The sequence below is a fragment of the Lampris incognitus genome, chromosome 3 (assembly GCF_029633865.1).
Source record: "Lampris incognitus isolate fLamInc1 chromosome 3, fLamInc1.hap2, whole genome shotgun sequence".
In the NCBI taxonomy this organism is placed as follows: Eukaryota; Metazoa; Chordata; class Actinopteri; order Lampriformes; family Lampridae; genus Lampris; species Lampris incognitus.
Window position 1 is genome coordinate 85,194,303 of NC_079213.1, and position 15,519 is coordinate 85,209,821.

Sequence of the window (15,519 nt, forward strand, 5' to 3'; positions counted from 1 at the left end):
TTTCAGATGAAAGTTCTCTTTTTCTGGCCATTTTGAGCGTTTAATTGACCCCACAAATGTGATGCTCCAGAAACTCAATCTGCTCAAAGAAGTGCCCATCCAACCAATCCAACTTGTGGGAGCTGCTTCTGGAAGCGTGGGGTGCAATTTCTCCAGATTACCTCAACAAATTAACAGCTAGAATGCCAAAGGTCTGCAATGCTGTAATTGCTGCAAATGGAGGATTCTTTGACGAAAGCAAAGTTTGATGTAAAAAAAATCTTATTTCAAATACAAATCATTATTTCTAACCTTGTCAATGTCTTGACTCTATTTTCTATTCATTTCACAACATATGGTGGTGAATAAGTGTGACTTTTCATGGAAAACACAAAATTGTTTGGGTGATCCCAAACTTTTGAACGGTAGTGTATACATACATGTCCACAAGATGTTGCAATGAAACCTTTGATGTAGAAAAAAGTACTCAACAATTCAGGAGCAAAGATATATTTTTAGCTCAAAGTTGTTAAATGGCAGAACAAGCTTGTTTCGTGCCCAGTGCACTCATCAGGCAGCTGATGAGTGCACTGGGCACTAAACAAGCTTGTGTCATGAAGGATGACACAAGAAGGTGTCATAAAGGATACCCTTGTGGGTATCCTTCATGATCAGTGTTGTTCTCCCCTGGGTTAGCCAGTCACGGTGAGACCCTGATGTTAGCAGCTGGTTTATCTGTGTTGCCAGGCATTCAGGGAGTGCTTTTAGCTTCTTCAGCCAGTAGGCATGATTCATGTCAGGGCCTGGTGCAGTCCAGCTCTTTATGCTTGAGAGTTGTCGTTGGATGTCGGCACCTGTGATGATAACTGGTTGTTGTTGACTGACATCTCGGAGTGGATGGCGACACACCACCTTAAGCTCAATCTGGACAAGACAGAGCTGATGTTCCTGCCGGGGAAAGGTTGCCCGCACCGAGACCTGGACATCACCATTGACAACACGGTGGTGACGCCAACTCGGACTGTGAGGAATCTGGGTGTGATCCTGGACAACCAACTGTTGTTTGCTGCGAACGTTGCATTGGTTGCTCGCTCCTGTAGATTTCTCCTTAATAACATCAGGGGGATTCGTCCATTCCTCACTGACAAGACGGCACAGGTGCTCATCCAGGCTCTGGTCATCTCCTGGCTGGACTACGGCATCTCCCACCTTGCTGGCGCCCCGGTGTTGGCCATCAGACCTCTGGAGCTTGTTCAGAAAACTGCAGCTCGTCTGGTGTTCAACCGCCCTAAGTTCTCCCACACAACTCCCCTTCTCATGTCCCTACACTGGCTTCCAGTAGCTGCTCGCATCCAGTTTAAGACTCTGGTGCTAGCCTCCAGGGCAGTAAAAAGAACAGCTCCTTCCTATCTCCAGGCCATGGTCAAGCCCTACACCCCCGTCCGACCACTTTGCTCTGCTGCCTCGGGACGCCTGGTTGCCCCATTGCTCAGAGGCCCCTGCTGCCGATTGATCCGGTCAAGGCTTTTTTCTGTCCTGGCCCCACAGTGGTGGAATGAACTCCCCACTGATGTGACGACAGCGGAGTCGCTGCCCACCTTTCAGCACAAGTCGAATCTGTTCTGGGATAACTCTTCTATTTTTTAAACGTGATGGACTCCATCCAAATCAAGAAGGGTCACAAATGCTGGATGCAAACGTGTTTTATTCCATTGTCTCCAACTCTAGTGACCATGATATGGACATCAACATTCGGTACCCGCACACAGGTGCGGACAGTTCCATCACTAATTGATGGCCACAGGGGCAGAGTACTTTCAATTTTGTTTCCGCAGTAAACCATACCTATTCAAGTCCTTTGGTGAGTCTGATCCATCATACTAATGGCTGTCATTTTGCCATACTAATTCCTGTAATAATAAACCATAGACTCAGACACCGTAATCTCCTTGTAACATAGAGGGGTCTAAACAGTTTATTACCAGTTCAGACTTCAATTCAGTCCGCCACAAAGCCGTGCACCTCGGACAATAAAAATGGCTTTATTAAACGTCAGCTCACTAACTAATAAGTCATTTTTAGTCAATGATCTTATAAATACCTATAATCTGGACTTCAACCGACCGAAACCTGGCTGGATAGAAATGGTGCAGTCACGCTCATTGAGACTGCACCTCCTGGCTTCAAATTCATCCATACCACCAGATCTGATAAAAGAGGCAGTGGAATAGCTGCTGTCTTCTCTGATTCCTATAGCTGCAAGGAAATCCCCCTTGGGGAATTCACGTCTTTTGAATACCTTGCTTTTACTATACATTGTAATGGTACAATTTTACTAAAATTACTGTCTATGGGCCACCAAAATCTAAACATGGCTTTCTTGATTAATTTTTAGAGCTACTGTCTAGAGCAGGGGTCGGGAACCTTTTTGACTGGGAGAGCCATAAAAGCCAAATATTTCTAAATATATTTCATTGAGAGCCATATAGTATTTTTAACGTATAATAAATTAAATATGTCTTACTTTTAATGCGACTTCTGGTGCTGCATGGTTTTGCTGATGGCCTTGTAGTCTGGTTCATACGTGGTGAGGTTGAGCTTCATGCAGGCGTTGAGGCTTCCATCAGTTAAACGTGAGCGTAGGTTGGTCTTAATGTTCCTCATATGCGAGAAAGACTGTTCACATGCATATGTAGAGCCAAACATGGTCAATACGGCAATACTCACACGCTGCATTGTGTGGTATGTCACAGGAAGCTCGTTCCAAGTTTTAAGAATCAGCTGGTCTTCAGGTTGAAGATTTTTAATTTCTGTCCACTTGTGTTCCCTCGCCAGCTCTGCTCGCTGTCGCGCAAGACTTTCCAACTCTCCATTAAGTGACTTGAACTTACTCATCCACATGTCTGATGCCTTCAGGTCAGCAGCTTCCAGCTCAAAGTCTCCGATAGAGACCCCGGGGATGCATGTCAGGTCGATTTTGTCCACTGCACACTCATGTGGATGAGTGATGAACTTGAAAAGACCAGTGCGCGCACGAAATTCTCCAAAACGTGCTTTGAATGACTGCAGGAGATTGAACGTAAAGCCAGCTAGCTGCTGGAGATCCAGATGTTGAGTGGAGTCACTTGCTAAGCATGCATCTCTAAATTGTTGCAGTCTTTCAAAGTGCAGAAGACGACCTGTTTCAATGTCCCTGAGAAAGACTTCCAGCTTGCTTTCAAATGCAAACACTGCTTGTTGAAGGGATGAGATTGTATTTCCAATACCTTGCATTTTCACATTGAGCTGGTTCAGATGGCCAGTTATGTCCACGAGATAGTGAAACTGCAGGAGCCAGTCAGTGTTGTCTAGCTCAGGATGCTTGACGCCTTTCATTTCAAGAAAAGTCCGGATTTCACTCAGGCAAGCTGCAAAACGGCTGAGCACCTTCCCCCTTGACAACCAACGCACATTGCTGTGTAAAAGCAGACCGGGATAATGATTCCCAACTTCTTCTAACAGAGCTTTAAACTGGCGATCATTTAAAGCTCGGGCAACAATAAAGTTGACCACTCGAATGACCAGAGACATCACCTCGCCAAGCTCCTGGCCACACGTCTGAGCGCAAAGCGCCTCCTGGTGCAGGATGCAATGAAAACTTAGGATGGCTCTCTTTTCATGTTCACGGAGAAGCGCTACAAATCCTTTGTTCTTCCCCAACATACAGGGTGCACCATCAGTACAGACAGAAATAAGTTTATCCATCGGTAGTTTTTTTCTTTAGCAAACTCCATGAAAGACATGAATAAATCCTCTCCTCTTGTTGTCCCTTTCATTGGCAAAACAGCCAAGCTTTCCTCACGCAGTGTGTCACCTGCAGCATACCTGGCAATGATACTGCACTGAGATAGATGGCTAACGTCTGTTGACTCATCTAACGCGAGAGAAAAGTATGTCCCGGCGTTTATGTCCTTAATTTGTGTTTCCTCGACTTGATTTGCCATCATGATGCTACGATCGTGCACAGTTCTTGCTGACAGGGGCATGTCTTTTATTCGTTTGATTATCTTGTCTTTATTTGGGAAGTCATCAAACAGTTCATTGGCCACATCAAGCATGAATGTTTTGGCATACTCGCCATCTGTGAATGACTTTCCATTCCTTACTATTGCCAAAGCCCCCGCAAAGCTAGCGGAATTCCCGTCACCTTGCTTGGTCCACACACGTAGTTGCTGCTGACTCGTCTGCACTCTCCGCTGTAGCTCCTCGCATGCCCTTTTCCTGCTGTCCCCCGCTGGATATTTCCATGCAAATGAAGCATGGTGCGTATCGAAGTGCCGCTTTATATTTGACCGTTTCATCGATGCAATTTTATCATTGCATATTAGACATACCGCAGATCCTGCTCTCTCCACAAATGCAAATTCCTCTGTCCACGCAGCCTGGAATGCACGGTAATCATCGTCTTTTTTTCTTTTCGCCTTCTTTTCCGTTACAAGGGTTGAAGCGGATAAACTAGTTGGCTATCTGATAAAATTGATTTCTTCACCTTTACAATGACCCGGACATGCTCGCGAGCCATTGGTTCCCGACCCGACCCACGGGTGACCCGTGACCCGTGAAATTTATCTTCAAAACTAATTTCTGTTTACTTTAAAATGACACAGTATTATTAAGAAATATCACCAGTATTTTAAAATCAGTTCCAAACTGATTTTTTTGAAAAAAAAAATAATTTTCAACTCAAAATTGTCTGGGAGCCATATGCCGTCACCGGAAGAGCCATATATGGCTCGCGAGCCATAGGTTCCCGACCGCTGGTCTAGAGTTTCCACTGATTATGATTGTTTCATCATCTCAGGTGATTTTAATGTTCACGTTAACAATCAAACAGACCCCAATGCTAGAAACATATTTAGCTTACCGAAGGCATTTGTTCTCACTCAGCATGTTTCTGAACCCACCCACAATAAGGGGCATACTCTGGACTTAGTCATATCAAAAGGGCTTAATATTATTGTACCCTGTGTTATGGATGTTGCTATTTCAGATCACTGTTGCATATTTTTTGATGTGTCTGCTTTTCCTGTACAACAGAACAGCACTCAAATTTTAAAAAAAAGTTTCTTTGACAATAATACAATTGAAACCTTTAAGAAAACTGTAAATGAGTTATCGCCATTCATGGCATCACAAATCGAGGATCTTGTGAACAACTATAACTCAAAAATACAAAATATCTTTGACAACGTTGCACCTGGTAAAACTAAAAACATAGGAAAACAAAAAGCCCCCTGGAGAAATGGAGCTGTTATTAGGCAGTTTAAGAGAGTGTCGCCAGGCAGGACGACAGTGGAGAAAGACTAAATTTCAGGTTCACCATGAAATTTACAAGGATAGACTGAATAAGTACAGCAAAGAAATTAAACAGGCCAGACAGTCTTTTTTCTGTAAAATCATTAATGAAAATATCAACAATAGTAAAATGCTTTTCTCTGCTATTAATCCACCATTTCCAAACCAATCAGAGATGCTGTCCACTGAAAAATGTGAGCAATTCGCTACATTCTTCAATAATAAAATTATTGCCATTAGATAGAACGTTAGTGCCTCAAGATCCATTAATGAACCTACCCTCCAGTTCTCCAGAAATATCACTGCTGCCATGTCTCACTTTGACCCTCTTAAGTCTAGACAATATTTTTGGGCCGCTCAGGTCCTCCATCTGCTGCTTGGATCCTCTTCCTACCGCATTTTTTTTTTAAATTAGTTGTTTAGCATATTATGTTTTCGAAATTATTAACTGCTCTCTTCAGGCAGGTATATTTCCTGCAGCACTTAAGACAGCTGTCATTAAACCACTTCTAAAGAAGAGCAACCTTGATGCGACAGCTATTGCCAACTACAGGCCCATCTCCAACATACCATTCCTCAGCAAAATACTTGAAAAAACCGTTTATTCTCAAGTTAATAACTATTTGAAATCAAACAACCTTCTAGCCATTTATCAATCTTTTTTTATCTCAGCATAGCACAGAAACAGCACTTATCAAAGTTGTGAATGATCTGCATATGAACACGGATTCTAAAAAATTCTGTTCTCATGCTCCTGGATCTCAGTGCTGCCTTCGACACTGTTGATTATGATATTTTACAGAGATTAGCAAAATGGGTCGGCCTCTCTGGCCCGGTTCTCAACTGGCTTAGAACATACCTAGTGTCTATTGGAGACTTTTCCTCAGACAAAGTGGGTATAAAGTGTGGGGTTCCCCAAGGCTCGATTCTTGGACCAATACTATTCATTTTCTATATGCTCCCATTCGCACATGTAATACCAGAAACACAAAATAAATTACCATAATTATGCAGATGATTCACAACTGTACATATCCCTATCTCCTGATGGCCTGGATCCCATACATTCCCTAACTCAGTGTATTGATGATATTAATATATGGATGTCAGAGAACTTTTTACAATTGAACAAAGACAAGACAGAAATACTTATTTCTAGTGCAAAGACTCAGATACAAAGAATTGCAGCTCATCTCAGCTCTCTGTCTCTGGAGTGCAAAAGCAAAGCTAGAAATCTCGGTGTGATCATAGACAGTGATATAAATTTTAAGAGCCACATCAATCATCTCACAAGCTCAGCCTTCTACTATCTTAAAAATATTTCAAAACTAAGGGGCTTTCTATCAAGATCAGACTGTGAGAAATTAATCCATGCATTTATAACAAGTAGACTAGACTACTGTAATGGGCTATTCACCGGCCTCCCAAAATCAGTTGTGCGCCAACTACAGTTATTTCAAAATGCAGCAACATGTGTTCTCACCAGAACTAAAAAGTATGAACACATTACACCTGTTCTTAGCTCTCTGCATTGGCTCCCCATCAAAACTAGGATTGATTTTAAAATTCTGTTAATTGTATACAAAGCGCTAAATGGCATTAAACCACACTATATAAAAGACATGCTAATTACTTACAAACCAGCAAGAACTCTCAGGTCCAATGGCAGTGGTCTTTTAACCATGCCTCATGTTGGGTCTAGAGCAGGGGAAGCTGCATTTTGTATTTACGCCCCAAGTAGATGGAACAGGTTAAAAGCCTTACTTTTCAAAACAGCCTATGGCTAAGTTCTTGGTGTGTGTGTGTGTGTGTGTGTGTGTGTGTGTGTGTGTGTGTGTGTGTGTGTGTGTGTGTGTGTGTGTGTGTGTGTGTTTATAGTTTGCTATTTTTATATATTCTGCTCCGATTGTTGTTACTTTTAATTAATCAGATTTTATGACACTTTTATTTATTTTATTAACTCAGTTTTAAACTTGTCTATACTTTTATAAAAATGTGTACTTTTATTTATCTTATGCTTTTATTTATTCATTTTTTTCTTATCTTTTGCCTTAAAGCACTTATCACCTCTGCGATGATAAGGTGCTACACAAATAAACTTGCCTTGCTTTGGCTCTCCTAGGGTCTGCTGTTATAGTAGCATTCCATCAGTTCCGGGTTCTTGCCCTTGCCCATGAATGTCAATATATGTATATGTATATATATTATATAACTGCATTTGTACTTGGTCCTAAAAAGTATTTTTGTGCTGTAGCTGATTTTCCATAAATTCATTTTTATGCCAATTCTGAAATCACAAAAGAGAAAAGCTGAATGGAAACACCAAAAATCATTATTCTTAAAAAGAATTATAAAAAAAAAAACAATAAATTATATATACAGGAAGTCCCAGGATTACGAACGAGTTCTGTTTTGAGTCCGTTCTTATGTCGAATTTGTATATAAGTCAGAACAGTTATGTACAGTTCACATCTAGCGTCAATTAGTCAAATGTTTGTCTTAGTATATAGTATATATTTTACCTAAAAAAATCATAGCTATAATAATGCAGTAATAATGATACATGTAATTGCAGTACAGTATTTATAACTGAGAGAGAGAGAGACTGCCACTGTCCCCGGAGCGGGTCGTGACCAGTGGAGGCCAGCTGTTTGATGCCAAAAACGAGCCCGCTTGGGGCGCACCACCCCGCCTCACCGGGTAAGCGAAAAAATAATAAGACCGTTACAATCATGATCGTTTTCCTTTTCTTCAATGCATCACCTAACTTGCATCAGATTTATGCTTTGAAGCCATGATTACGAGGGTAAACACATGAACATTTTAACTCAAAACACAATGCACACAATGTTTACGCGGTTCGTCTTAAAATGGTGAGGACAGTGTGGCATTGCTCTCCCTCAGGCCGACGAACTGGCTAAAATGCAGTGTTTTGAGCATTGCACAAAGTAGTCCATCCATTCGTTAGTACGAACTTTTGTGTGTAACTCGTTTTTTTAAAATAATAGGCTTTACAGGGGTGGTTCGTAAGTACGGGCGTTCCTAAGTTGGGCGTTCGTAACCCGGGGACTATCTGTATACATAATTAAAGTGAAAAGGTTGGTTTGTGTGTGTGTGTACCTGTGTACATGTGTGTGCGTTTGTGTGTGCGCGCGCACATGCACCTGTGTGCATGTGTGTGTACAAGTAACTTATTAGCATCGTAACTCATTCTGTACTCACATTTTTCTCTCTTGTCTTTTGAAGTACATGCCATACTTGGTGCTGGAAATATTCAAAAACCACCCTGGCTTTCCAGGTCTTTTCCTTGCTTGTGCCTACAGTGGGACACTAAGGTATTTCAATTTTTCAATTTTGCCTTGGAGCACAAACTACTGTTACGTTTTTCCCAAAGCACCTCACAGTGACCTAGCTCCATTGTATCATCATGATATAGCAATGTCTTTAACATTTTCAAACCACTGTGTTATACCAAAGGGTGACTCAAATTACATATCTTTTATTGTAAACCTGCTGTAGTCTCCAAACACAATCAACTCTTTACAACCGAGCAACACAATTGCCCAGATTCTTGGCATACAGTACATGACAAATCACATCATACCTACAAGTCACTCATTAACCAGAGTGGACTACCTAAACATTTATGAACGACTTTATACATATTCATACACACACACACACACACACACACACACACACACACACACACACACACACACACACACACACGCAAACAATTAAAAAAATTAATTTAGGCTATTACGTTTCCCTCATTAGATTTCAGTTTCTACATTCACTTTGACAAAAGCAGTAAACTGACAACTGTGTGTCATGATTATGTTTTGAGTGCCATGCTAGCCATCAATACAGCTTATCACCTGTTCTCATAGAGAGGTGGGTGTTTCAAAAGGAGGGAAATGGCAAGAAAAACTCGGCAATTGACTTTTTTTCTGGAATATTACCTTCGCTTGCCACAAGAGGTCTATGATAATAGGTGCAAGAACGCAGGTAGTAACAAACCAAGGGGTGCTGGTGCAAATTAAGCAGGGCTTTTGGCCCTGTATGCAGGAAATCAAGCTCCCGTTCTACACTGTCTAGTCAGTGTCATATTCAGCCTAGACACTCGTCTTCCCAGCACATTTTGAGCAACATATATCCAAAATATTAAAAAAAAATGTACAGATGTTTCTCTTTGTCCAGCTGGACCGGCCCTGAGAGTAAGGGCCAACGCTCCATCCCCACCCCACTCCCCTCAGTAGCCTATTGTACCTGAGTCATGTTAACCTGTAGGGACTAAATGAAATGGGATGAAATCATAACAAATATTCTATACATAGGTCGACTCATTGTATTGGTGCTGTCCGACACTGTATTTAGAGTACCATAGGTCATCCGGTTGGTTAACTTACTGTTGTAAAATGCATGTGAAGTTCAGAAATCATCTCATCAGTCTCCATGTGACCTTGTCTTCTCTGTACATTTGCAAATACACACACACACACACACACACACACACACACACACACACACACACACACACACACACACACACACACACACACACACACACACACACACACACAGAGGCTTGTATATACCAGTATGAATTTCAGACAGGACAAAGTGCAATGTCGTGCTTCAGAAGATTGACGTTGAATAAGGTTTGTAGCAGCTGTGCTGGATGTAAAGCATTGCTAGACTACACTATCGTGTGTGTGTGTGTGGGGGGGGGGGGGCATGCCAGAAACGGAACCAGTCTCCTTCTACATCTTGTCAGTGTCCCGCCTCAAGACCATCCTAAATATGAGCTTTAGTTGAAGTTAAAGTTCAATGGTCACCTTAAAATGATCACCTGACCAAATGTTTCACAGCACGGCCTCCACGAGCATCAATGCCATGGCAGCAGTCACTATGGAGGACCTGCTGAAGCCTCATTTGAAGAACATGTCCCAGAAGAAGCTGATTCTTATTTCCAAAGGACTGTGTACGTCAACACAGGTTTTAAGGAAACATTTACATTATAAAGTTACCTAATCTTCTATCAGAATATAAAGTCACTGTTTTCTTTTTAAAAAGCCTTAAATGTGTGAGCATTATGAAAAAATCTCATATGTGTCAACTGCAGATTGTTTTCACTGATGATAATTTGAAATAAGGAAGATTCTGTGTTAGAACCTGATGTGGATTGTGTAATTTTTTTGTGAAATTTCTTGAGATCAGTCCACTTGCATTGGAAACAAGAGGGATTATTTCAGCCAGCTGCAGAAAAAAAAATCCCATTTTAAGACAGTGGTACATTAATTCACTTGTTAAAATGTTTTCATGTATAGGCTACTACATTATATTTTTGTTCTTGCTTCGGTTATTGACTTCATCTCGTTAAACTTTTATGAATGAGTTATGCGTTTCATTGCTATTTAACTTTACACATCCACATTCCATTCCTGCTGTGTTCTGTTTTCCCCACAGCATTCCTCTATGGGATTGGTTGCATCACTGTAGCTGCTCTTTCCTCCCTGCTAGATTGGGGTGTCCTGCAGGTATGTTGACCATGTTTCAGTGCTCCTGTTTGATGTGTTGCAGGTTGAACTACAATGGTTTCACACTTTGCACATTTCCATTTAATACAACCCTTTAAGTTTTATCTAAGCCTTTTTCAATCTAGTTTTATACTTGCATGGAAACACACACATGCACATAAACACATGCATATGTACATACTCACCCACCCGAATGCTGAAAAATGCCCAGAAACTCACATACTATAATCACACACACACACACACACACACACACACACACACACACACACACACACACACACACACACACACACACACACTCCTCTTTTCCTTCAAGGTTGTCCGTCGTGTCCAACGATGATAATCCTGCCTCTGGTACTTGTGAGTCTTCTTATGGCTGTAAAGCCCAATCCGCGATCCACACTGTTTGCCACAGACAGAACAGGTGAGAGCACTGACTGGGGGTGTAGGTGTGGTACTGGCTTCAGGTCTCTTCAGACGTCTCCTGGTCCGTCGATCACCTCAGTCCTCCTCGAGCTTTTGCACCCCTTGTTGACAGAGCTGCCGCCAAATGGAGCGTTGGGCAGCAGTGTCCTCCAGCTGGCTCAGGTTCAGGCTGCACTTTCTTATGATGGTCTTCAGTTGGTCTTTGTACCGTTTTTCTGGACCCCTGCCAAGCGGCTGCCAAGATGTAGCTGGCCATACAACACTTTACATGGTAAGCTCTCCTTCGGCATCCCGATGACGTGGCCAAGCCAGCGAAGTTGGTGCTGGGTGATGGTACACCCACCGCTTGTATTCCAGGGGCTAGGGGCTGCCAGACTTCACTGTCCTGCCATCATCATCTCTTCCTGAGAGAGCTTTGACCCAGAATGTTATGGGTTGATCCTTGCGGAAGGACACTTGCGCATGACAGCTTTTTATGTGGAGAAGCTGATGCGCCTGCACCCACCACACAGTCCTTGGCAGGGGGTGGCCATAGTCCAATGGCATGGAGAACCAAGACGATCGGGGACGACCCTCCGTTGCAGCCTTCATCCACCTTCACTGGCATTGTGACCTGAAGACATCTTCCACCAGTTCCACCGTTGAGGTCTTTGTTGGATCATGCTTCGTCTGAAAACTCCCTCTTGACCTGTCTGCCTTGGGTGACCCTACCAGAAGCAAAGCTCCAGACGGCATAGCTCTTGGGATCATTAGTACATGCAAGCTTCCCCACCACGACAAGGTGGCGATCCAGAAGAAGACCCACATGCGCACTTCCCCTATTTCACATCTGCTTTCTTTGGTCAAAAATACTACTGGTAACAATGAAGTAAAGTGTTGAGGGAACTCTTGAGTGTGCAGGATTATTGATTCTGTTAAGTATAGCTCAGAATCTACCTAAAGTGTGTCTTTCCAGAATATGAATAAGCCACAAACCACCAGAGAAATGGTGGTAGATTTCAGGTGCTGTTAGAACATAACTTGATGCTCTTCAAGCCATTTTGGTGGATAGCTAATTTTCAGGTGTATTTGGTAAAGAACCATCTGCACAGCTCTAAGCTGAATTCATTGCTTAAACATTTTGGGGGGAAAAGTCACTCATCTTGTTTTTTGCCACCTAGATTTGTAAATCTGCAGTCACCTATACAGGAGTCTGTACAGCCTATTGACACATACTGCAGCCAGGGTTTGGGTATTTATTTATTTAGGGTCAGGGTTGTGTTGCTATCTTATTCTATTGAAAAAATGAAAACGTAGTTATCTAGTTATAATAACAGGTCTGGTGGGTTTTGGGATGCACCAGGCACTGCGGCTTGTAGGAAAAAAACAGAGTAAAACTCAGTCATCACTTTAGGCCAAATGTGCAATGGCTCAAAGTGAGATTTTCCATGACATACAGTTTGATGGTGGAAATGAAGCATAAAGAATGATTTGCTGACTTCTGACATGTCTTTTTCCCACTCTTAAGGGATCATTCACCATCATGGGAGTGGTCAGCGGTCCATTATTGGGTGTATTCATCTTGGGGATGTTTTTCCCAGTTACCAACAGACCGGTGAGTGTCAGGATTTCTATTTTTCAGAGATCATTCCGATAGGATGCTTTTGTCCAGAGTAATGCAAAAAGACATTTCTTTTTTTTTTTTCTTTTTTTTTTTGGCTTTTTCTGCCTAATTGTACTTGGCTAATTACCCGATTTTCTGAGCCATCCCGGTCGCTGCTCCACCCCCTCTTCCAATCCGAGGAGGGCTGCAGACTACCACATGCCTCCTCCGATACATGTGGAGTCGCCAGCCGCTTCTTTTCACCCAACAGTGAGGAGTTTCTCACATAGGAGGATCACGCTATTCCCCCCAGTTCCCTCTCCCCCTCGAACAGGCGCCCCGACCGACCAGAGGAGGCGCTAGTGCAGCACCCAGGACACATACCCACATCCGGCTTCCCACCCGCAGACACGGCCAATTGTGTCTGTAGGGACACCCAACCAAGCTGGAGATAACATGGGGATTCAAACCACCGATCCCCGTCTTGGTAGGCAACGGAATAGACCACTGCGCTACCTGGACGCCCTGTAAAAGACATTTCCAAGATGACAGTATTTGTTTTCTCTCAAATCTACTCACCGAGAGTCATCATTTCATCCAACACAGATGTAAGTTTAGTGTCAACTACAAAAACAAAAAAAACACAAAAAAAATACAGAAAACTTGTTTTACCTTCATACTGACAGTCAGTCACTTTGTAATGGCAGGAGAAACTGTTTTATATGGCCAGTATCTCATTTTTATATCAAAACTCTCCACACATATCAGAATCGATTGTTTGGTTTTGTGATATAATTATCGTTGATTTTAGAAATTCTGTAGTCTTTTCCCTCTTGTCTGATAGGGGGTATTCTCTGGAGTATCAGTGGGTTTCTGCATCTCCCTATGGCTGGCCATTGGCTCGACGCTCTACCCACCCAGTCAGGAAACCATGGGGGTCCTGCCCATTCCGGCCGGGAAATGTGGACCCACTAACATCACGGTCATAAGCATGGGTGCTGACGGACCCATCATCGTTGCAAATCCTCATCCAAATCACCACGGGTGTGCATGTTCAACAAGGCTTTTATTGACTGGCCCGCAAATGTCCTTGTTTCGCCCATTTGTTTTGCTTTGGTTTAGTTTCATTTAATTCATTTGTGTAGTGGTTGATTGATGATCATATAGAGTAAAAAATAAAAATGTGACCAGTATGCATTGACAGTATGGCTAAAATAAGTTCAAATGGCCGACATAACAGGCAGCCAGTAACATGGATGTCAAGGAGTTATAACCAGAGTGAGCATATTAGATCAAAAGTAAAATCCAGGCATTGAACTAACAAAAAGATAAAAGGTCAAACTCTCCTTTTCATAAGAGACAACGTGGTTGACAAAAGACAAATGTGGTTGGCCACATTTTTAACGCTTCTCATTTCCCCAAAACAGGGTTCTGCAGAACTTGTATTCCATGTCCTACCTCTACTTTGGAGCTGTAGCGACCAGTTCGGTTGTACTGGTCGGCCTGCTGGTGAGCTATGTGACAGGTAAGACGACGCCTCTGAAAGAGATGAGTCTGAGGGGTAATTGACATTTTTTGGTGTTTTAATCTCATGATAATAAACACCATTAAATTCATCATCTTTAGTGATGTAGTACTTTTTACAAAACATTTTCCAATGGGATATAAAACAAAATCAGTCATGTTTATTGACCATGTAGGTTTGCACATGGAATTTGACTCCAGTTTCGTGGCTCTCTTGGTGTACTTAACATGAAATAACACTACAATATGTCAATAATGTTCAACACAACAATGGTCAGATATATACACAAGGATTGACATACAGTTGAAATAAGAGGTGATAAAGTGCGATGGTGCAGAAAATGTCAGAGACGCTGAATAGATGTTTGCAGGTTACTTGCATACATGCCTGAGGTAGATGGACATGACAGAGCATACCAGTATTAAATACAATGTATATATACAAAATGGTTGGATTTATTTGACGGTGTTAAGCGTTCATTTGAATGACAGCCTGCGGAAAGAAACTGTTTTTATAACTAGTAGTTTTGGGCTACAGTGCTCTGTAGCACCTACCAGAGGGGAGTAGTTGGAACAGGTTGTGATGGGTCTGCAGTGATGTTGCCTGCCCGTTTCCTGAGTCTGGAGGTGTATAAGTCCTGAATGGAGGGCAGGTTGACACCAATGATTTTCTCTGCAGTCCTGACTGTCCGTTGTAGTCTGTCCCTATCCTGTTTGGTGGCTGATCCAAACCAGACAGTGATGGATGTGCAGAGGACAGACTGGATTATTGCAGCGCAGAACTGAATCAGCAATTCCTGAGGCAGGTTGAATTTCTGGAGCTGGCGGAGAGAGTACATCCTCTGCTGGGCCTTTTTGATGATTGAAATAAACAATGACTGAACATGAAAAGCTCACTGAAAGTCCAACCAACAACACTGCAATGCTGCTTAGAGTCCAAATAAGGAATGATATTGTAGTGGTGTACTTATTCAAAAAGTTTTGACATCACACAAATTGGCAAACACCACAAACCAACGTTAGAATCCCCCCCCCCCCCGCCATGCTCACTGGTGTACAGACATTTCTCCACAGGCTGCTTTTCCACCATAAACTGGAGGAGATAGGAATACGTGGAGAGGTTATTTA

General features: G+C 42.4%; 1 protein-coding gene across 1 annotated transcript in view; it reads left to right on the top strand.

Annotated features, from left to right (window-relative positions):
- Nucleotides 1–15,519, top strand: part of slc5a5 (solute carrier family 5 member 5) — a 62,325-nt gene that overhangs the window by 17,364 nt on the left and 29,442 nt on the right. The window contains exons 8-13 of the mRNA XM_056276842.1: nt 8,560–8,648; nt 10,188–10,300; nt 10,786–10,856; nt 12,793–12,879; nt 13,712–13,911; nt 14,295–14,392. Coding sequence (XP_056132817.1) covers nt 8,560–8,648; nt 10,188–10,300; nt 10,786–10,856; nt 12,793–12,879; nt 13,712–13,911; nt 14,295–14,392 — 658 coding nt within the window. The remainder of the gene's footprint in view (nt 1–8,559; nt 8,649–10,187; nt 10,301–10,785; nt 10,857–12,792; nt 12,880–13,711; nt 13,912–14,294; nt 14,393–15,519) is intronic.